Here is a 17846-nt window from a genome sequence, read left to right on the forward strand (position 1 = left end):
TGATCTTTAAAAGTCCTTTCCAACCCAAACCATTCTGTGATTCTATGATAATTCAGAGAGAGCATACAACTCTTGACACTCACATTTGAGACTGATGTTAAACATTCCAATGACTCTAGGGCTATTCACAAAAACCACATTTAAACTCAGAGGGCTTATCCTCATATTTTTACTTTGTTTGTATTTTAAGATCATCTGGACTTTTAATTGCTTCTTGAAATACAAATGTTCACTCTTTTTTTTTTTTTTTTTTTTTTTTTCCAGAAAAGGCATTTGTATTTTAACCAGGATGATTAAACAGATGAAATTGGGGGAATGCAGTTATGATCCAGGTTTCCAGCATCAATTCTTGAGGGTCTAGCTTAAAAATACCCAACTAAAATGCTGCAACATTCAGGGAGGAAGTTCTTAATTGAGAAAGAGACCCACAGAGAAAGCCATGCTGAATACACACAAATTCTATGAGCCATGTCACAGCAAACCTTTATAGAATGGCCAATAGCAGTGTTGCATAGAAAAGTAAATAAGCTAACAGATTTGCAATGTTTGTTGCTTTCTTTTATCTTAGTGGAGGGGGAAAATTGAAAAAAACAAAAAACAACCCAACAAAAAAACCAAAACAATTCTATAAAAATTAATTCTGCTATACAAAACTCATACTCATTGGAACTTAAGCAATTAACTCTTTGACCTGTAGTTTTAACTTTAATTTCTTTAGATTTTGACTTTTCACAATTTTCAAAATCTGGATGTTACAAAAATCGATCAGGAGCTGAAGTTAGGCCTCAACAGCCACTTGATTTCTTTCCATTAGCAATTGTAATATATAAAAGAGAGCTGCAGCAAAAGTGATGCATATCCAGAACACCATCAGGCACCTCCACAGTAAGTTAGAACAGGTTCTGAATGTATGGAGAAGAGACAACAACTGCCTCTAATATTGGAGCATGTTGGGTGATACTCCTGAGAGAAGTAATCTTTGGTTTGTATTAAGCTAGTAAAGGGGAAACAAATATTTTTCACACAAACGTTAAGTGTAAATGGTTTAAAATTATTCAAAACCTCAAATAAACAGTTAAAATTGTTACATGCACAGAATTAACAATTATTACATTTTATGTATAAATTAAAATGGGTTTACCACTATGGCAGTCTTTTCTTTAGCCTAAAATTTCTCATCTTTTCAAGAGGTTATCAGACTATGACATTAAAAGAGACGGAGAATTTAATATTTTAAGTTTCTTCTGGGTCTGTATTCAGGAATAAGTAAAGGTGAAATGGTCGCTAAATTTAAATCTTTAATCTCAGTACAGAAACTTTTGTCATTCTGAAATATAAAACAAGCATTTTACAAGCCATTCATGTATAATATAGTCCACTGGTTCTTGATAGTAAAGAAAAGTATTAGTGAATCTCTAGCTATTATTAAATATGGCCAGTTAATACTAAATGGTATATGACTTTTTCTTTTTTTTTCAGTTGGAAGAAAGTGGATTATTGAAAACTAATCTCAGATTTATTACTGGACTCTGTGGAATTAACACACTGGAGGCCTATCTACTTACACCTGGGTGGGATAATCGCAGGAACTGCAGATTAATATCACCTTCTCTTGCATGCACAACATATTCATTATTTTCTTGTCTTTTTTTTTAGTAGGAAGTTTATTTCTTCTATTTACCAGACATATTAGGAGTCTTTCACTTACTATATTTAAGGAAGTAGCCACTGTATAGCACCTTTTCACAAAACTTTTTGTGTAAAACATACTTTAAGAGGCAAATAACGTCTTTGCTTTTGTTTTAAATTATGCTGTCCTAAGAGGAACCATTTTTCTGCATGCTTACATTATTTTGAAATAGAAAGGTTTAATTACAACGTGAAATGGTCCATCTAAGATTTCTGGTATTTAACAAAAACAAACAGTATTAAAATATGAGCCCTGTACATGGGGCAGTGACAGTGCACAGCCTGAACTAACTTCTGTAAAAATCATGGAGCTATTGTAGCTGATACAACTGAATTTCAGCCAGATAAAACATTACAAAGAGCATTATACAAACATAGTAAGAAATAAAATATCCTTCTCTACAGCAGAATATACTCTCCCTGGACACTGCTTAACCTTAAATAGAGAAGGAGTGGAGTATCAGGTCTTGGGAGGTTTTAGCATCACACCTGTGCTGGAATGTCCCAATCATCATCATACTCATCTTTTAAACAAGAGATAAAAAGCTTTCTCTGATTTCTTAGTGCACACTCAGTGAAAGGCCCACACCAACAGCCCGTGTACTCTGCAGGTGCAAGTTCACAAGCCCGTAAGTTTTCAGTTGCCTGGTACATAAATGAAAAGAGAGATGAGTCATGATAACTAATTGCTCCTGACTGAACAGGAGTGTGCAAGGTAATATGTAGATAGTAAGGATGATACAGGCATTACAGCTTGAATCGAGTATAAATCTTAAACTAGCAGATTACTTAAGACATGCTTGCAGAAACAGCTTTGACTTAAAGTCACAGTAAAAATCTGAGTCTGATTTACCACATCAGTGTACTAATATAGCAGTAATAGACATTAGATTATCATAATATTATACATTGAATGGCCACTATTTCAGAAGTAGATATATCAGAAGTGGGCAATGATGAATTGAAGTTTTTATGCATGAATTACCACATACAGATTAGATACTGTATTTAAATTTGTTACCCTTTTTTTAGGAAAAAAAAAAAAATTATTTGGTTTTAACATTTCAGAGGAGACTAGTATAGTCTATTCTGTCAGTAAAGCCCTGACAGAATAACAGGTCAGTAACACAGTTTGTAAACTATGCTCTCAATCCATGCCATAGTGCTTTGAGAATGTGTCAACACTCAGTGATTTCCTTACCCAGCTCAAAAGCATCTTGGAGGCACCCCGGGCAATGTCTCATATACAGCCATTGAGGGTTATCCGCTCCAAAATAGCTGTTATAATCTGAATGGAAGAACCATAAATGATTCAATTGAAATCATGCCTGAAAATGCAAGAGGAAATGAACACAGAACAAACTGTAATATTAGTGGGTCTAACAGTGGGCACACCTGAAGATCTAGAATTGAAGACTTTGGTGTTTCCCCTTACTGTCATCCTACTCTGTGAGACAGCTACTTTAAGATGCTGAAAATAGAACTTACAAAATTGACCTTTACTGATGTTTAAAATGATGTTATTTTGAATCATTTCATATGTAAAAGTAAACAAAAACATCCAGTCACCTCTGACACAACTGAACTTGGTAGGGTCCCTCTCCCAACGCTCTCTTATTTTCTTTTTGAAAGAGTTTAAGTATTCATATCTTCCCTATGAAGTGGTTATAATATAGTACATAGCACCTACCTAGTCATAACCTTCATGGTAAAACCATTTTAAATAAAAACATAGAGGCTAAATGCTGGATCCACGTAGTACAGCTTGCTTTTTGGATTTTTTTGTTAACTTCATGAAGAAACTGGACCAGAAACCTTTTTTTTTTTTCTTTTTTTTTTTTTTTACAGAAAACTAATGGAATTCCATACAGTTAGAACAGATTGAATTCCCAAAACACATGACAACTACTTCCAGAATTGAGAGACTAGTAATAAGGACTATACTTAGCATACTTAACAATTGTTATAGTTAAAAAGGACATACTGGATTTATTTTGAATGACAACCACTTTTTTAGTTGATTTCTCTTTATTTATATTTCTCTTTATTTTCTTCCATTAGGAACCATAAGGTTTTAAAATATTTTGTTTTCAAAATCACATCAGAACAATAAAAGGGGCATATAAGGAGTAGGTGCGTACTTTATGTAGTAAACGGAAATATCAAATACTATGAGCAAGATAACATCTAATTGTATATTAAGTATTGCCTGAGGGATCAGCAAGGTGATCTGCAAGTAATCAGAAGTTATTTTGTTGAAGTAAATATGTGCAACTTTTACCAATCCTAAAGACATACCATAGGTATGAAGATCTTTATCAATAATGGATATAACCTGTATATGACCAATGACCTCCAATTGTGAGAAATAGCTGCAATTCATTTTGCCATAAGAAAAAGGCCTTACTCTTCCCAAATCATGCACCCTGCTGCTTCTCATTCAGAAAAGCATTCTCAAGAAGGCAGTCCTTAAAAAAAGTAATGCAGCTGTAACAGTTTCAGTACTTTTGACTGTCTCTTGTTCTATGTATACAACCAAATATGTGTAATCTTCTTTCTGACAGACACAACATAGAGCAAAAATTCTTTAACAGAAATCTGAATTTTCCACTGATTATGGTGATTATATATTTTTTTAACTGGCTGTCAGAACTGTGTTTTAAAAACAGGTATGCTTTCGTTTTAATTTTTTTTTTAAACTACAATAATCTTTAACATCCCAATTATTTTTGTGTGATTCATACCATGTCTTAAAAAGGATTAATTTGACACACAATATAAAACACTTCCTATTTTTTGAGAAAATAAAAGTAGTCCTTTGACTAAAACAACTAGACAAAACAACAAAGACAAAAAAGCCCTTAGTCACAGAGATGCACATTGTTGCAAAAATGGGTTGTTTCTCTAAGTGCTTATATGGCCCCATTGCTATAGCATCCAGTTTTCCTGAATTCAACATTTTTCCTGAATATTTTGGTAGATATTTTAGTGTCACTGCACTATGACAAAGTATTTTTACAGGAAATTTCTGGTAACAAAGGATTTTAATAAAATAATGCTCAATAATCAGAGACATGAATAAACTAAAAATTGAAAAGATGTTAGGACGTGCAACAGCTGAGACAAAATACTGGCTCACTAACAATTGCAAAATGAAGCTTCCTCTCTTGACTTAATTGATAATTTTTTTCTTAATCATGCATCAACTTAAATTACAGAATCTAGAATTCTGATTAAGAGTCATGTCCTGCATTTACTGAAAAATTGAAAGAGAAGATGGTGCTGAGTCTTTTGCTATATCCAGAAAATAACAATATATGACCCTAGGAGCAGCCTGATGGTTGTGAATTTAAGTGAAGAATGGGAGTTGATGCTTGTGGCTCCTTTTGTAGTAAGTTTTTACAACACTGCAATAGTATACTTCTTTCATTTTTGCTTCTTCTGTCCACAGTAGTATATGTTATGTATGTGTATAATAGAGGATATCAACCCCATTCAATCCCCAATACTCATAGAGATAAGAAAAAAAAAATTACAAAGCTCTTTTCTCTTTCACTGTGAGGAAAGTATTAGCCATAACATAATATAATACTCCTCTTGAGAAGCATTTACACTGTCACTCATATGGAAATCTTATTAAAAGCAATTCTATTCACTACATATTCAAACAACAATAGTGGAGGGATGGCAAACAAGGAACCTCATGAACCCCAGCACAAATGAGGCCTGTTCTGTATGTTTACATCTTGTATTTAGCTGCAATTAACTGAATTCCTACAGTTCAATATCTTTTAAGACCATGTCAATTCTCTACATTTAATGCAGTAGGAGAGGACATAGTATGTTCCCACCACTGGCACATTTATAGGGTTATGATTTCATGAGCATTTTTGTTGAACTCAGCCACTAAATTAGAAAGTTTTACATGGAAGCACAACATATCTGGTTTTCTGAGCCTCAAAAGCTGCAGAGCCATCTTCATGGTCCTCACTGACAGCTCACACTTTTCCAAATCTCTTACTTGTACAGTGTGTCTGCTGCTCCTACTTTCTACAAATAAAAATCAAATGAGCCACAGAAAAACAGAATTTTTTGCAGCAACTTTCCCCTAGTTTGGAAATCTCTCACCAAGTCCTTCCCAAAAGCCTTGGTAATATTGAATACTCTTTTTCTGCTCCTTGGTGTTTCTGTCCTGAGCCCCACATTCAGATTTTAACACATTTTGACCAGCACTCAGCCAGGAAAAATATCAAACCAAGTTATAGTGGCTTACCAATTTACTTCCCATCAGCACTAAAGCAATACCTTTTTAACCTGGTGTAACTGTGTGGTGTGTCTGAATTGAACACATGTGAGCAAAGGTTATTTCAGAAAGAAGGGACAGAGTGAGAGAGCAGCCTATATCCACAAGGAAAAAGTAGAGTAGACATTTGAGCAAACTGTTTAACTTTAAAGGCAATTAGGCAATGAAATTACTTGCCTGAGGAGGTACTTTAGACAATGTAATGAGAAGTGCTTAAAATAGAACAAACTATTTGCGAGACAGATACAGATGTAAATAATCCTCCATGTTTTGAGCTAGATGAATCAGGAGAGGTATCTTTTCTATTCAAATGTCTGACTATAAAATGGTATTCTCTTTCCTTGGGAACAGCTTTCCAGCTTATGACTGTTTACACCTGTTCTGAATACTAAAGTGAAACTGCACTCCAAAAGGCAGTTTAATCTCACTGTATCATTATAAAGTGGATTTATTCATAACAAGCATCTATGAAAAACTTCCAACAAAAAAGTCCTTAGTCAGGGAGATGCACATTGTTACAAAAATGGATTGTTTCTCTAAGTGCTTATATGGCCCCATTGCTATAGCATCCAAGTGCCTTACAAACATTAATGAATGTATTCTCACAACACCCCTGGGAGATAGAGATAGTATTATTAGCTAATGCACAAAGAGTAGCTTGTCCAAAGTCACACAGAAAGTCTGTGGCACAGCCAAGACTCAAAACAGTGATTTCCTGCCCACTGCTGTAACCATGACTATATTCTCCTATCCATATACAGCATTTCAAAATATGTTACATATAACCTCAGATCTTTACACAGTAAGCCTTTGTGTTCAGCTGTAGATCCAACCACTGACTTAATAAAGAAAAAGAACTTTGTTTATCTGGAACCTTCATTACAGCAACAAATTTGCAGGTTACTCAAACAATGACAGTTATATGGACCATAACTGGTACTGATATATGAGGGCAATGAAAGAGAATTCCCTGATCATCACATTTAGAACACAAAGGATAATTTCCAAAATATGACTTTGATACAGAAATATTTTCCTTCAGATAATGTACATTATACAGAGAAGTCTCTTGTTTTGAGAATAAAGGAAACAAAAACAAAAAAAAAAAAAAAAAAAAGCTAGTTGTATTCCCCAAATAGTTCATTTTGGGTAAACTATTTCTGCAATAAAAGGACACATACTGTATTTTCAGATGTAATGAGGTCAGATCTGGAGGGGCAACTACAGTAAGTGGTATTTACACCTGAATGTCAGAAAAGAGAATACAGCTTATATATTTGATATTATATTCATGTAAATTTACTAGACTGAGATACAGATGGATAGATAGATAGATAGATAGATAGATAGATAGATAGATAGATAGATAGATAGATATAGTTTTGTAGTCATCAAATGAATTCAGAGATCTGATCAAATGATATCAGGATTATTCTAAATCAGGAACAAAGCAACTTGTCTTTTATTTTGGCAGAGGGGAAGCACAGGCATTACTTTTTTTTTTTTTCAAGTGCTAAACTATTAAAAAAGAGAAAATAGTGGACAACTGCAAAAATAATGGAAAAAGGTATGAAGGTATGGTAGAATACAAAGTGAATAATTATCAAAAAATACAATATTATTATAATGTGAAGTATAATCTTTGAATTTATCAGAAGAAACAATAGACAAGGTAAGTAGAGTCTCCTGAAGTTCCAACAGCAATTTTCTCAGTCCATGGCTTAATCTTTTAAAAAAGATGTAGATAAATTAGACCTGGTTTTAATTAGAGCTACCAGATAGGGAAGGGGATTCACATTAGATGCTAATTGAAAACAGCTCATCTGTCAGGACAATTAAATAAATAACGGAGGTGTTTATTATGGATAGTGAATCCACATTTCAACACATGTTAAAGAATAAGTTAATAAACACCCATTAGGGTGATCCTAATTCACATAAGAGGATAGACTAGACAGTGTCCTCAGATCCATTTCAGCCTAACACATACATTTAATCGCTGTACAAACAGTTATTCAGATCACTTATTGTTCAAGTAATTCTATGGTAGAATCTCTTATTCCCTCTCTCCCTATCTCCATTATCCTCTTTTCTTTCTTTCTCTTTCCTCCATCAATTCTCACTCTTTCAGCCCTCCTTCTGTCCTTTCTGTCTGCACTTAAAGTCACACATCCCTCTTTGGACTGGAAATTCCTGAGATGCCTGCTTTTAGCAACCTTAGCACGTTAAGGAACATCCTATTCTTAGAGATATCTTCCCTACAGACTTCATCAAGGTCCAAATTTAGATAAAATATTATTTAAGCTCCTCATACTTTCACTACAGGACCAGAAAACTGCAATGAGTGGGTACTTCTGGGTAATTTTTATTATCATTTTTATTACCAGAGTAATAGGAAGATAGACTGTACATTAGCAAAATTATCAGGTTAGAGAAAAGGAGACTTGACATTAAAGAGCTTAGGTGCTCAGTTCAGTTGCAGGAATAGTTTTTCATTTTCTTTGCTTCTCCCAAGCACAGGGACAGATTTTTTTGCCTGTTCAGTACCATCACAGCTACCTGTTTATGTTTGCACATGAAAAAACCCCCCTCCAAGTTAACCTGTTGCACTTGAATCATTCTGATTTATAAAAACCGATGTCACGTGAAAGACAAAAAACTGTCCTGTACCATAAATTTATCTCCTTTAATTTCTTTTGAAACTGTTGACACAGGGTTTGGTAGAGATAAATGGGAGTGCACTCAAATGAAAGAATATTAGGATTTAATAGTTCCTAGTTCCAGGTGAAATGCAGTCAAACAGGAGTGGAGGAACTGTTTCTAACAAAGGACCAAAGGAAGACTTTACACTTAGAGCACCCTCTTGGAGATATAATCCCCTCTGGGACTGTTTCCTAATACTGAAATCAGGCCATGTTATCTGGTTAGAACAGGTTCTTTGTCCTACTTTGTTTCAACATATATAAATCTGACTGGGACTATTCTGTTATCTGGCATTATACAAAAAGCTATAATAATACCAATAAATGTATTTTGACTTTTTGAAATAGCAGCCTGCATAACTCCCACTAAGGAGTACAGTCCCTTATACAAAAAAATCCATATTCACTGGCATGGAGGTTATTAGTATAGCTGTATTTATGTGCAGTTTACAAGTGACAGTATAAAGGACTGAATGAAAACTCACATGTCTGGCAAGTCCAGAAGTGCACATATGAAGAAAAATCCTTACTTGAGGAGAAAATCAGCCTTTGCCTAGAATGTGCAGGAACCTGCAGGATGCTTTTCAGACAATCTGGAAAGAAAGCCTGCTGAAGTGACGGCGGGTAAAGAGAGCCCACTTACAAGATGTTAGCAAGGGCCCTCTGCTGTGAAGTGTGTGGAGTGCCTGGCCAAACACTAATGAAGAAAGCCACAGGAATCCCATACTGGAAACTGAAAGTTAAGCAGTTAAATATGAACATATGGAGCTAGGGAAGCTGTAGGAGCCCCAGATAGTTGTAATGGTTTAGGCAATAGCACTCGACATTCCTCACAGGATGATCATATCAATGAGAAGAGTCTCAGAATTGTGAGTATTAGTTAAAATGGATGGTTTCACTTAAAATGGACAACCACCATCAACATAATCAGTGAATGGAGCCATGATAACTCAATGACAAAAAAAAACAAAACCAAAAAAACCCACAAACCAAAAAATCCCATAAAATTTCACTTGACATTTGGTCATGTGAATTTTACCAGGAGCTAACAGATAGGGGAAGATCTTAGAGAATGGCAAGTGAAGCATATCCATTCTTGTGAAAGGTGATACTTTTATTCTTTGCATTAATAATCCTAAATTAATAATACCAAAAATCAGGACTCTATTTGTGGTAATGTTTTGTTACTTTTGATTTTGCTTGGTTTATTTTGTGTCTGTGCTTGATTGCAGGAAAGCAAAGTTTCTGACTTTGAAACAGAAAGCAAGGGCCCAACAAGAGAGAAAAGTTTGAGGAATCACTGTTAGCTATCACCTAGAATCTCAAAACATGAGTCTGCTTTATGTACCTTCATTTCACTTGGTAGCAGAGAGAATTTCCTCTCATTTTACAATCTTAGAGTCACAGAGTATTTGAAGTTAGAGGAAACTTCTGGAGATCATCTAGTCCAATCTCCCTGCTCAGAGCAGGGTCAGCTGGGGACACAGGTAACTCAGAACTCTCTGTGAGGTTAGAGATCACCAAACCCTGGTGGACATCCTCTTCTAGTGTTCAAACTTACAAATAATAACAATAATAAAAAATTGTATTTCAATTTATGCCCATTTTCTCTTGACTCATAATAATAATTTTAGGCAAAACTCAACCAAAATGGAAGAAATCAAAGGAGACTGTTTTTGAGAGAAGAGGATGACAGAAGTGTTGTTCAGATGAGCAGTAGCATGCAGTGCTAACTACCACATGGATCTACAGACCACCATGGCAAAGATGTCTTCCACGTCCATAAAAATTTTACTGCAGGCAACTCCACATGAGTCCTGGCAATAAGCTACATGGATAATGTTTTCTTGCTTCAAAACTTTATAAAGAATTTATGTTATCTGATAAGGACAAAAATGGCAGCACCTACCTGTGCTAAGAAACAGAAATTTGCAAAACACTGACAAAAGTTAGAGAGCTAAGGCAGCTTACAATATTTATTGCTAAAACAAAGTTTAAGGGAACACTTTAAAAACTATGTAGAACATGCACATAGCATATAAAAATGAAAATATCAATAGCATTTTCAAACTTTGCTCAAATTATCAGAGATTAAATTCCTAATGACTGAGTAAAGAGGTTAAGGAAAATAAAAGCAAAGTGTTAATTGCATCTTTAAAATCCTGCTGATTTTATTTTGTTTAATTAAAGATTAATAGTTTGAACTTTTCCTTAATAGTGAGTTACATAACAGAGTAAATTCACATCCCAGACATCTAAAAAAAAGTATTTGCAGAGAAGTTGAGAGACAGTATCACATCATGCTATATTTTTTAACAAAATAAAGGGAAAAATAAGATAAATAAATTTTTTAAAGCCCCAATACCCAATCTCTTGGTCTGCTTTCTCTTAAGCAATAAACCAGATTCATTTTGAGTAAGGATTTTATCACAACCCTACTAAATGTTTCCATGATTCTAGAGAATGTAGCGTGTTCCATAAAGAACACTACAAATAATTGCTTATAATAAATTACATTTATTACAAAAGAACTTTAAAAACTCTTCTCTGATAATTTCAATATAATTATTATATTCTAATGCTTTCCATGCCCCTTGCCCCACCCTCCTGCTGCAGCGCTGCTCTCTCACGCTGCCATGAGCTGTCCCTTCAGCACCATAACCACCCACCACAGCAGCTCTTCAGCTACTCAAAGCCTCCAATCAACTCCATCCGTTAATTGTCTCATGAAAGAAGAGTGCTACCATCCTATTCAGACTCTAGGGATATATGTTTAAAAGACATAAATTAAACTATTCAAATTGAGTTCTGAGTTATGCATATATAAATATATATATATATATATAAGTTTATATAAAAGTAGTAATTCTGAAGAAACTAGAAACACTGGTAATTTTAGAAACCACTACTTGTATAAAAGAGAAAGAAATTCCTTCAAAACTATGTATTTGGTAAATCTACATGTGTTTGAAAATCCCATCAGAACTGCAAAGAGAGAAATAATTTCTTCTCAACAACTAGGCATGCATAATAGAATTCCTTTAAACAGCCAACTAATTTTACTAAATCCCACTTTATAAAACCGCATTGTTTATATGTGTCTAAGTGTTTATGAGTTTATAAATGTAGATTTTCCTTCCAAAAATTTTGAGTTAACATTTATGATACAAAATTCCTTCTCTGTATGCGCTAAAAAGATCATATGAAACAATGTCTTTGATGTGCTGCAGAACTGTGTTCCTTAGTCAATAGGAAAAATAGAAAACACAAAAATTCTGAGATTGTCACCTATGTATATACAGGACAAGATGAGAGTAAAAATCCAGGATTGAAAATCAGCACTAAATGCATTATGCTCTAGAGAGACTATTTAAATAGCCTCAAAGTTATTGTCTTCTACTCTGTGCTTATACCTATAAACACTCTTGCAAATTTCAGATGTGACTGAATGTCCTGGTTTCAGTTAGGGTAGAGTTCATCTCTCAGTACCTGTTACAATGCTGCATTTGGGATTCAGAACATAACACACAGAAGATTTGGTTTTTTGAGAAATCATGTTTTTCCTAAGTCAAAGACCCTTTTTTTCCCCTTGTCTCATGCTCTGCCAGTGAACTGGGTGGAAGCACAACTGGGACAGGTGACCTGAACAGACCAAAGAACAAACAGACCAAACCACAGAACATCATGCCCATTATATAAACTGGGGGAGTTACCCAGAAGGGGAGTCCAACCTGGGTTTGGGAAGGAAGGTCTGGAATCTGTCAGCAGGTGGTGAGCAATTGCATTGTGCATCAGTTGGCTGTTTGTGTGTTTTGTTTTTTTTTTCTTTCTGTTATCATTCTTCTTCTTATTTACCATTTTTATTGTATTTTATTGTATTACCAATTATTAAACTGTTCTTACCTCAACATACAAGTTTTACTTCAATTTTCCTCCCCATTAAGGGAGAGGATTTGAGAGTGTAGCATGGTGTTTTATCTCCAGCTGGGCTTAAAACAACAACAGTCCTTTTGGCACCCAATGTGGGGCTCAAAGGTTTGAGATAAGGATAGATCTGACCAGAAGGTGTTAGAACAAAATTATTATAAACATTCATTGCATTGGTTTAACAGTTGCTAGTTACAATGTGGACTTACTCGCTCTCACATTTGTGGCTTTTTGGCTCTAATATGCCAGTAATACATTACTTGTAGTATGTGTTCTCTGTGGTGTATTTCACAGTATGGCTAATGTTATGACAGTGTTACTGGTTGGGACACCAATCTGGTGTCTGCATTCAGTATTGCAAGGACTTTGTGCTTTGGGAGCCATCTCCTGGGAATGATTAATAGTCACACCTTTATTGTTTTCTCCACAGAGGAACAATCTATGAGGAAGACACCTTCTTAAATTTTTACTCCCCTCTATTTTTCCTCTCTTGTCCATCAGGCTGATTACAGTAGTTCAGAGTTGTAAAGATTTTGAATATCCTTTGACTACCTTTGAAACCAAACAGGTTTTGATATTTTTTGTGGTTTTGTTGTTGTTGTTGCTGTTTTTGGTGAGGAGCATGTTGTTCTGTATGATTCACTCCTTCTTTAAGGTCAGAAAAATAATTAAGATTATTATCCAGATGTCTGCCCAAAAGCTGGATATTTCAGAGTTGTGGGGTGTGTGGGACTGTATGGACAAGTACCCAGGGCAGTGGGCACCTCAACATGTTTGTACCTTACCCCTGAATAAGTCCAGAAAAACTAGTAAAATACTTTTTTAAAAGTGTGCTGACATTCCAAAGAGGATCCAAATCACTGCAATGTGTTGGGGCCTGGCCCAGGTTTATTGAAGCATATTCAACACTGCTCAGTGCCTGCAGGAGAAAAAGAAGATCTCTAAATCTGACAATGAGACAACAACAGGCTCTGCAGCTCTCCAAACACCATGACAGACACTGTGGCTGCAGTGTAACAGTTAAGAAGAGATCACGTTTGCTCCCTTTTGATGTAATGAAGAGATTGTTCATGCTGAAAAGTTCAGAACTCCACCTTGTGGTGGTAATTTTTACTGTAAGTTGGAAACTGGGGAGATGAAAAGAATGCTGAGATGCAACCAGGGAAAGCAGGAGAAATTCAGGTTTGAACCGCAGCGAATAAATTCTGTTGAGGTTTATTTGAAGAACCTTTCAAATTGACTTAAGATGTGAGGCAAAGAAACACTGTATAAGGATGTATTTATTTTGGCAAAAAAAAAAAAAAAAATTACAGAATACCACAGTGTGTAATATTCACTGTGGAGATAGGCTTTCATCACAGCTCTACTTCTGTCAAGGCCAATACCTGGAAGTTAGCACATATCTGTGCTTACAGAGAACACTCTATGGGCTCCTTTAGTTTTCTTCTACCAACAAATGCTAAGCATTCTGCTGGACTTGAATTGTGTAAGGAAATCCAGACTGACCATCTCCCACCACAGACTGCAATAAATACCTGATAAACAACAATATAAATTCCATCATTAGATGTTTCTGCATGAAAAGCAAATACCCTGCTAACAAAAGATCCATGCTTTTCTAAAACAGTATCGAAGCATCCAGAAATTTTCCCCAACTTAAAATAAAATGATCATAGAATCAGGCTGATGTATAGAAGCTGAAACATTCATATGCATATATTTAAAATACAAATTTAATTATATATAATTTTAATTGTAATGTTGTGATTTGTAACTTTTCATTATCCTACAGAAAAGGTGGCTGAGCAAGTTACTGTTCTAAATTCCTAGAATTCCACTGATGCTCTGATTTATCTGTTTATTTTTGATGAAGCACAATGCATTTTGAGGATCCCTGTTTCCTTTCATTATACTGGTGAGCTGTAACTGAGAATCATATGCTCTATGGCTGATGTATCTTTGCAGAAAGCATAAACTAAATTATCTAAGTTATTTTTTAAAAACCCAAAAATACTACTAATTGATCTAGTAATATTTGTTTGGTATCTTTGTTTGTTTGATTACACTATTTGTTTAACGAATTTTTTACATGGAAAAATGACTACCATGACACAGAAAGTATTTTCATGGGGAAGAGGCCAATTCTTGCACATCTTCAGTCACAGAAATGCATAAGGTAAAAAACCCAAAGAATCTTTCCTGCCAGGTATCCTCAGCTTTTCAGTGTAAGTAACAAACCCTCAATCCTGGTCAGATATTCCTTTATTACTGGAAGTACCAATTTGTTGCAAGATATAGGAATATCTCTACATATCATCACACACAAACAAAAGAAGAAGACATCATCAACTATTCCTTTGCATTCTTGTCTAAGCCCTCCCATGCCATCAGGAGCCTCCTGCAGAAGGAGGGTGCTGATAGCAAAGACACTGTCAGAGTTCAAGACACGTTTTGCCAACATTCCCAGGCACATGGTGTGTGTGATTCTTAGGGTTTTCTGCACAGGGCCAGGAGTTGGACTTGATGTTCTTGGTGGTTCCTTCCAACTCTGAAAGTTCTATAACTATATTCTATTATTCTATGCTAATCCTCTTAGAGAAGACACCAGAAATAGTCTTAGCAAAAGAATTCCTGTATTTACTGTACACCACAGAACATTATGCCATAACAGATCACACTAAAAACACATCTGCTAACAAGCACTGTACACCCCTGAGTAGCTAGTATTTCAGAAAACCTTTGTGTAAAGCTTAAAAAACAAGGACCAAACCTTTTCAACAAATAAATGAGTTCATACCTGTCCCTGGAATATACCCTCATGGAGCACCACAGAGTAGACTCTTTAAAATTATTCCATAACTGTAAAAAAATCTACATAATCCTAATATACAAGGCATACACACACTGGTATATTTCTATCCTGACATGAAACTAGTAGCAAAAGCAATATATAGCTTATATACAAGGGTTGCAGACGACTATAAACATTTAGGTCACAATAGTATAAAAGTGTTACCCACCAGAGGAGAGTAAAATCTACAATGCAACTACAAAAAACAGTAAGCTTTCATTAATTTTTAGCATGGTTGTCTCTTAATGAAATGTTGCTACCATTATTCTGTGCTGCACAAACAAAGAAATCAGAAGGAAGGCCTGCCAAACTTATGTGTGCAATTACAGCAGAACTCTGTAAGAAAATTAAGATTTTAGTAGAAGAAATGAAATATTTTTCTTAACTTCCTTTGGTTCATATACTGACCAATGCACCCTACCTTGAGGCACCTGAATTAAAGTTGAGCTCAGTGTATGAATTCTTGAAACATAATAGATATTAGGAAGAATAGACAAGCAGAAAAGCACGTCATACCAAGACTTCTCCAAACATCTAAATTTGCAGATTTATGTACCTCAGTTACCAGAGGAATAAGAGGCTTCCTAGATCTCGTCTCCTTTTAGCCTCATCTTTTCCATCAGATTCCTACTGCTAACCTGCTCACAGACCCCTCCTCACACCAGAAAAATAGGCAGAGGTTTCGTTCAAAACTTCCACATTTTCTCTCTTATTTTCAGAATTTTCAAGCTCAAAATTCACCACATATCCATGTACATTTTCTACTTTTTATGCTCATTCTCTCAGAGTAAAGGATGGCAAGTAAAGCCCTATATTTGTTGCTATCTTCTTGGGTCTGATGCCCACTTTTAAGGATGGTTAATGCATGCACTCTGTCTGTGACAGTACTTAATGTTTTATTACAATTTTTATGATACAATGAGTTTCAGAGAGGGAATTTGTAGGAAGATAGGTTGAAAGGCTAGTACAGAAGGCAATCTCTCCCAAAGAATTACAGCTGTACTGATTATTGAGGAGTGGAAACATCTGTGCTTGCCCAGTGAGTTTGGGTGTTATAAAAGAGTGGGTTAGCCAGCCACTAATTGCAGTTTGAGTTGGAGCTTGAAACTTAGAGTCTGCTGCAGCTTGGGATGAAGTCTGCTGGCTCTGCTGGGAGGAGGAAGGGACATACTAGTTTTACTTCTACATTTTTAGAGAAAACTGTATGATTTTCTCAATGACCTTAAATTGCATTTCCTACTGAAGTTCTTTAGTATCTGTCCCAGAATCTGTATATTCTGTTGTGAACTACTGACAAGAAAGCCAGCCCATAACTTAGAACAATTAGTTATGTCAACACAGATTATTTACACGCATTATTTAACATTCTCAGGTAGTCAGGAGAACTGTTTGCAGTCATGAGAATTTGAGTCCAGTTTTTGCAATTTAATATTTGTAAGGATATAAGTGCAAAATATTTTAGGATATTTTAAGCATTGCATATATGACTTCCATTTTCCAGAGACCAATTCTTTCCAATTTATCAAATATTTCTGATATGTATGGCTACAGCCACAGGGATTTTTCCCTTTTGTGAAAAAATACAGGCAATAAAGCACAGCAATACATCAGACTATTCTTAAAGGAGCTTCATTCAAACTCAGATACTTTTCTCTTTAAAACACGTTATCTCATCAAATCAACTTCCCACTTGGGTTTGATCTTATTTCCAAGAAGCAGCAAGTATGCCTGCTTATGGATGGCAAGTTTAAAATTAGTTACACTGTAGAATGGCTTTATTTAGAATTAAAAGAGCAATCACAGAAACCAACATACGGGTTAATTATGACTACATTTTAAAAAAGTATTTCTGAGTTTTATATATTTTTATATTATATAGGAATATATAAGGAGAATATTTTTTTACAAAAATTTCAAGTTTCTTTAAAACCAAGTGAAATTAAGTACCAATGGAATACAAATATGTTAATCAGATAATTTACTTTCTAATTTAGTAGTTTAATGTTGAAATAAAGAAAACAATTTGTTCTAAATATCATAGCTTGATTGCAAATAGCATAGTTTATGATTAAAAGCTTTGATACAAAGTCTGGTTTAATCTTATTATCTATGGTTTCTGATATGTCATAGATGAACTGTAGTATATTTTTAAAGAAAAGTAAATATGTAAAGAAATTCTTTGCTATTCTTCTGATTTAAAACTAAAAAAGTGTTAATACTAAAGATTATGCTTTCTCTTGGTAGAAAATTCCTAGGCATAGCACCAAGCAGCCAAATATAATGCATAGAAAACCTTTTTATCTCCAAGAAAGGAGGAGGAGATACAAGAAAAGGTCATTTGAAAATGTCATGGTAAAGTGTAATACTGACTGCT

General features: G+C 34.8%; 1 protein-coding gene across 3 annotated transcripts in view; it reads right to left on the reverse strand.

The window, feature by feature from the left end:
* TAFA5 (TAFA chemokine like family member 5) overlaps positions 1 to 17846 on the reverse strand; it is a 386710-nt gene that overhangs the window by 286947 nt on the left and 81917 nt on the right. For 2 of the 3 annotated variants that reach the window (XM_056514263.1, XM_056514257.1), the window contains exon 2: positions 2891 to 2977. The exons of the other annotated variant lie outside the window; for it this stretch is intronic. In XM_056514263.1, coding sequence (XP_056370238.1) covers positions 2891 to 2977 — 87 coding nt within the window. The remainder of the gene's footprint in view (positions 1 to 2890; positions 2978 to 17846) is intronic. 3 annotated transcript variants of the gene reach the window in all.

Source organism: Oenanthe melanoleuca, chromosome 1A (genome assembly GCF_029582105.1).
Source record: "Oenanthe melanoleuca isolate GR-GAL-2019-014 chromosome 1A, OMel1.0, whole genome shotgun sequence".
Classification (NCBI taxonomy): Eukaryota; Metazoa; Chordata; class Aves; order Passeriformes; family Muscicapidae; genus Oenanthe; species Oenanthe melanoleuca.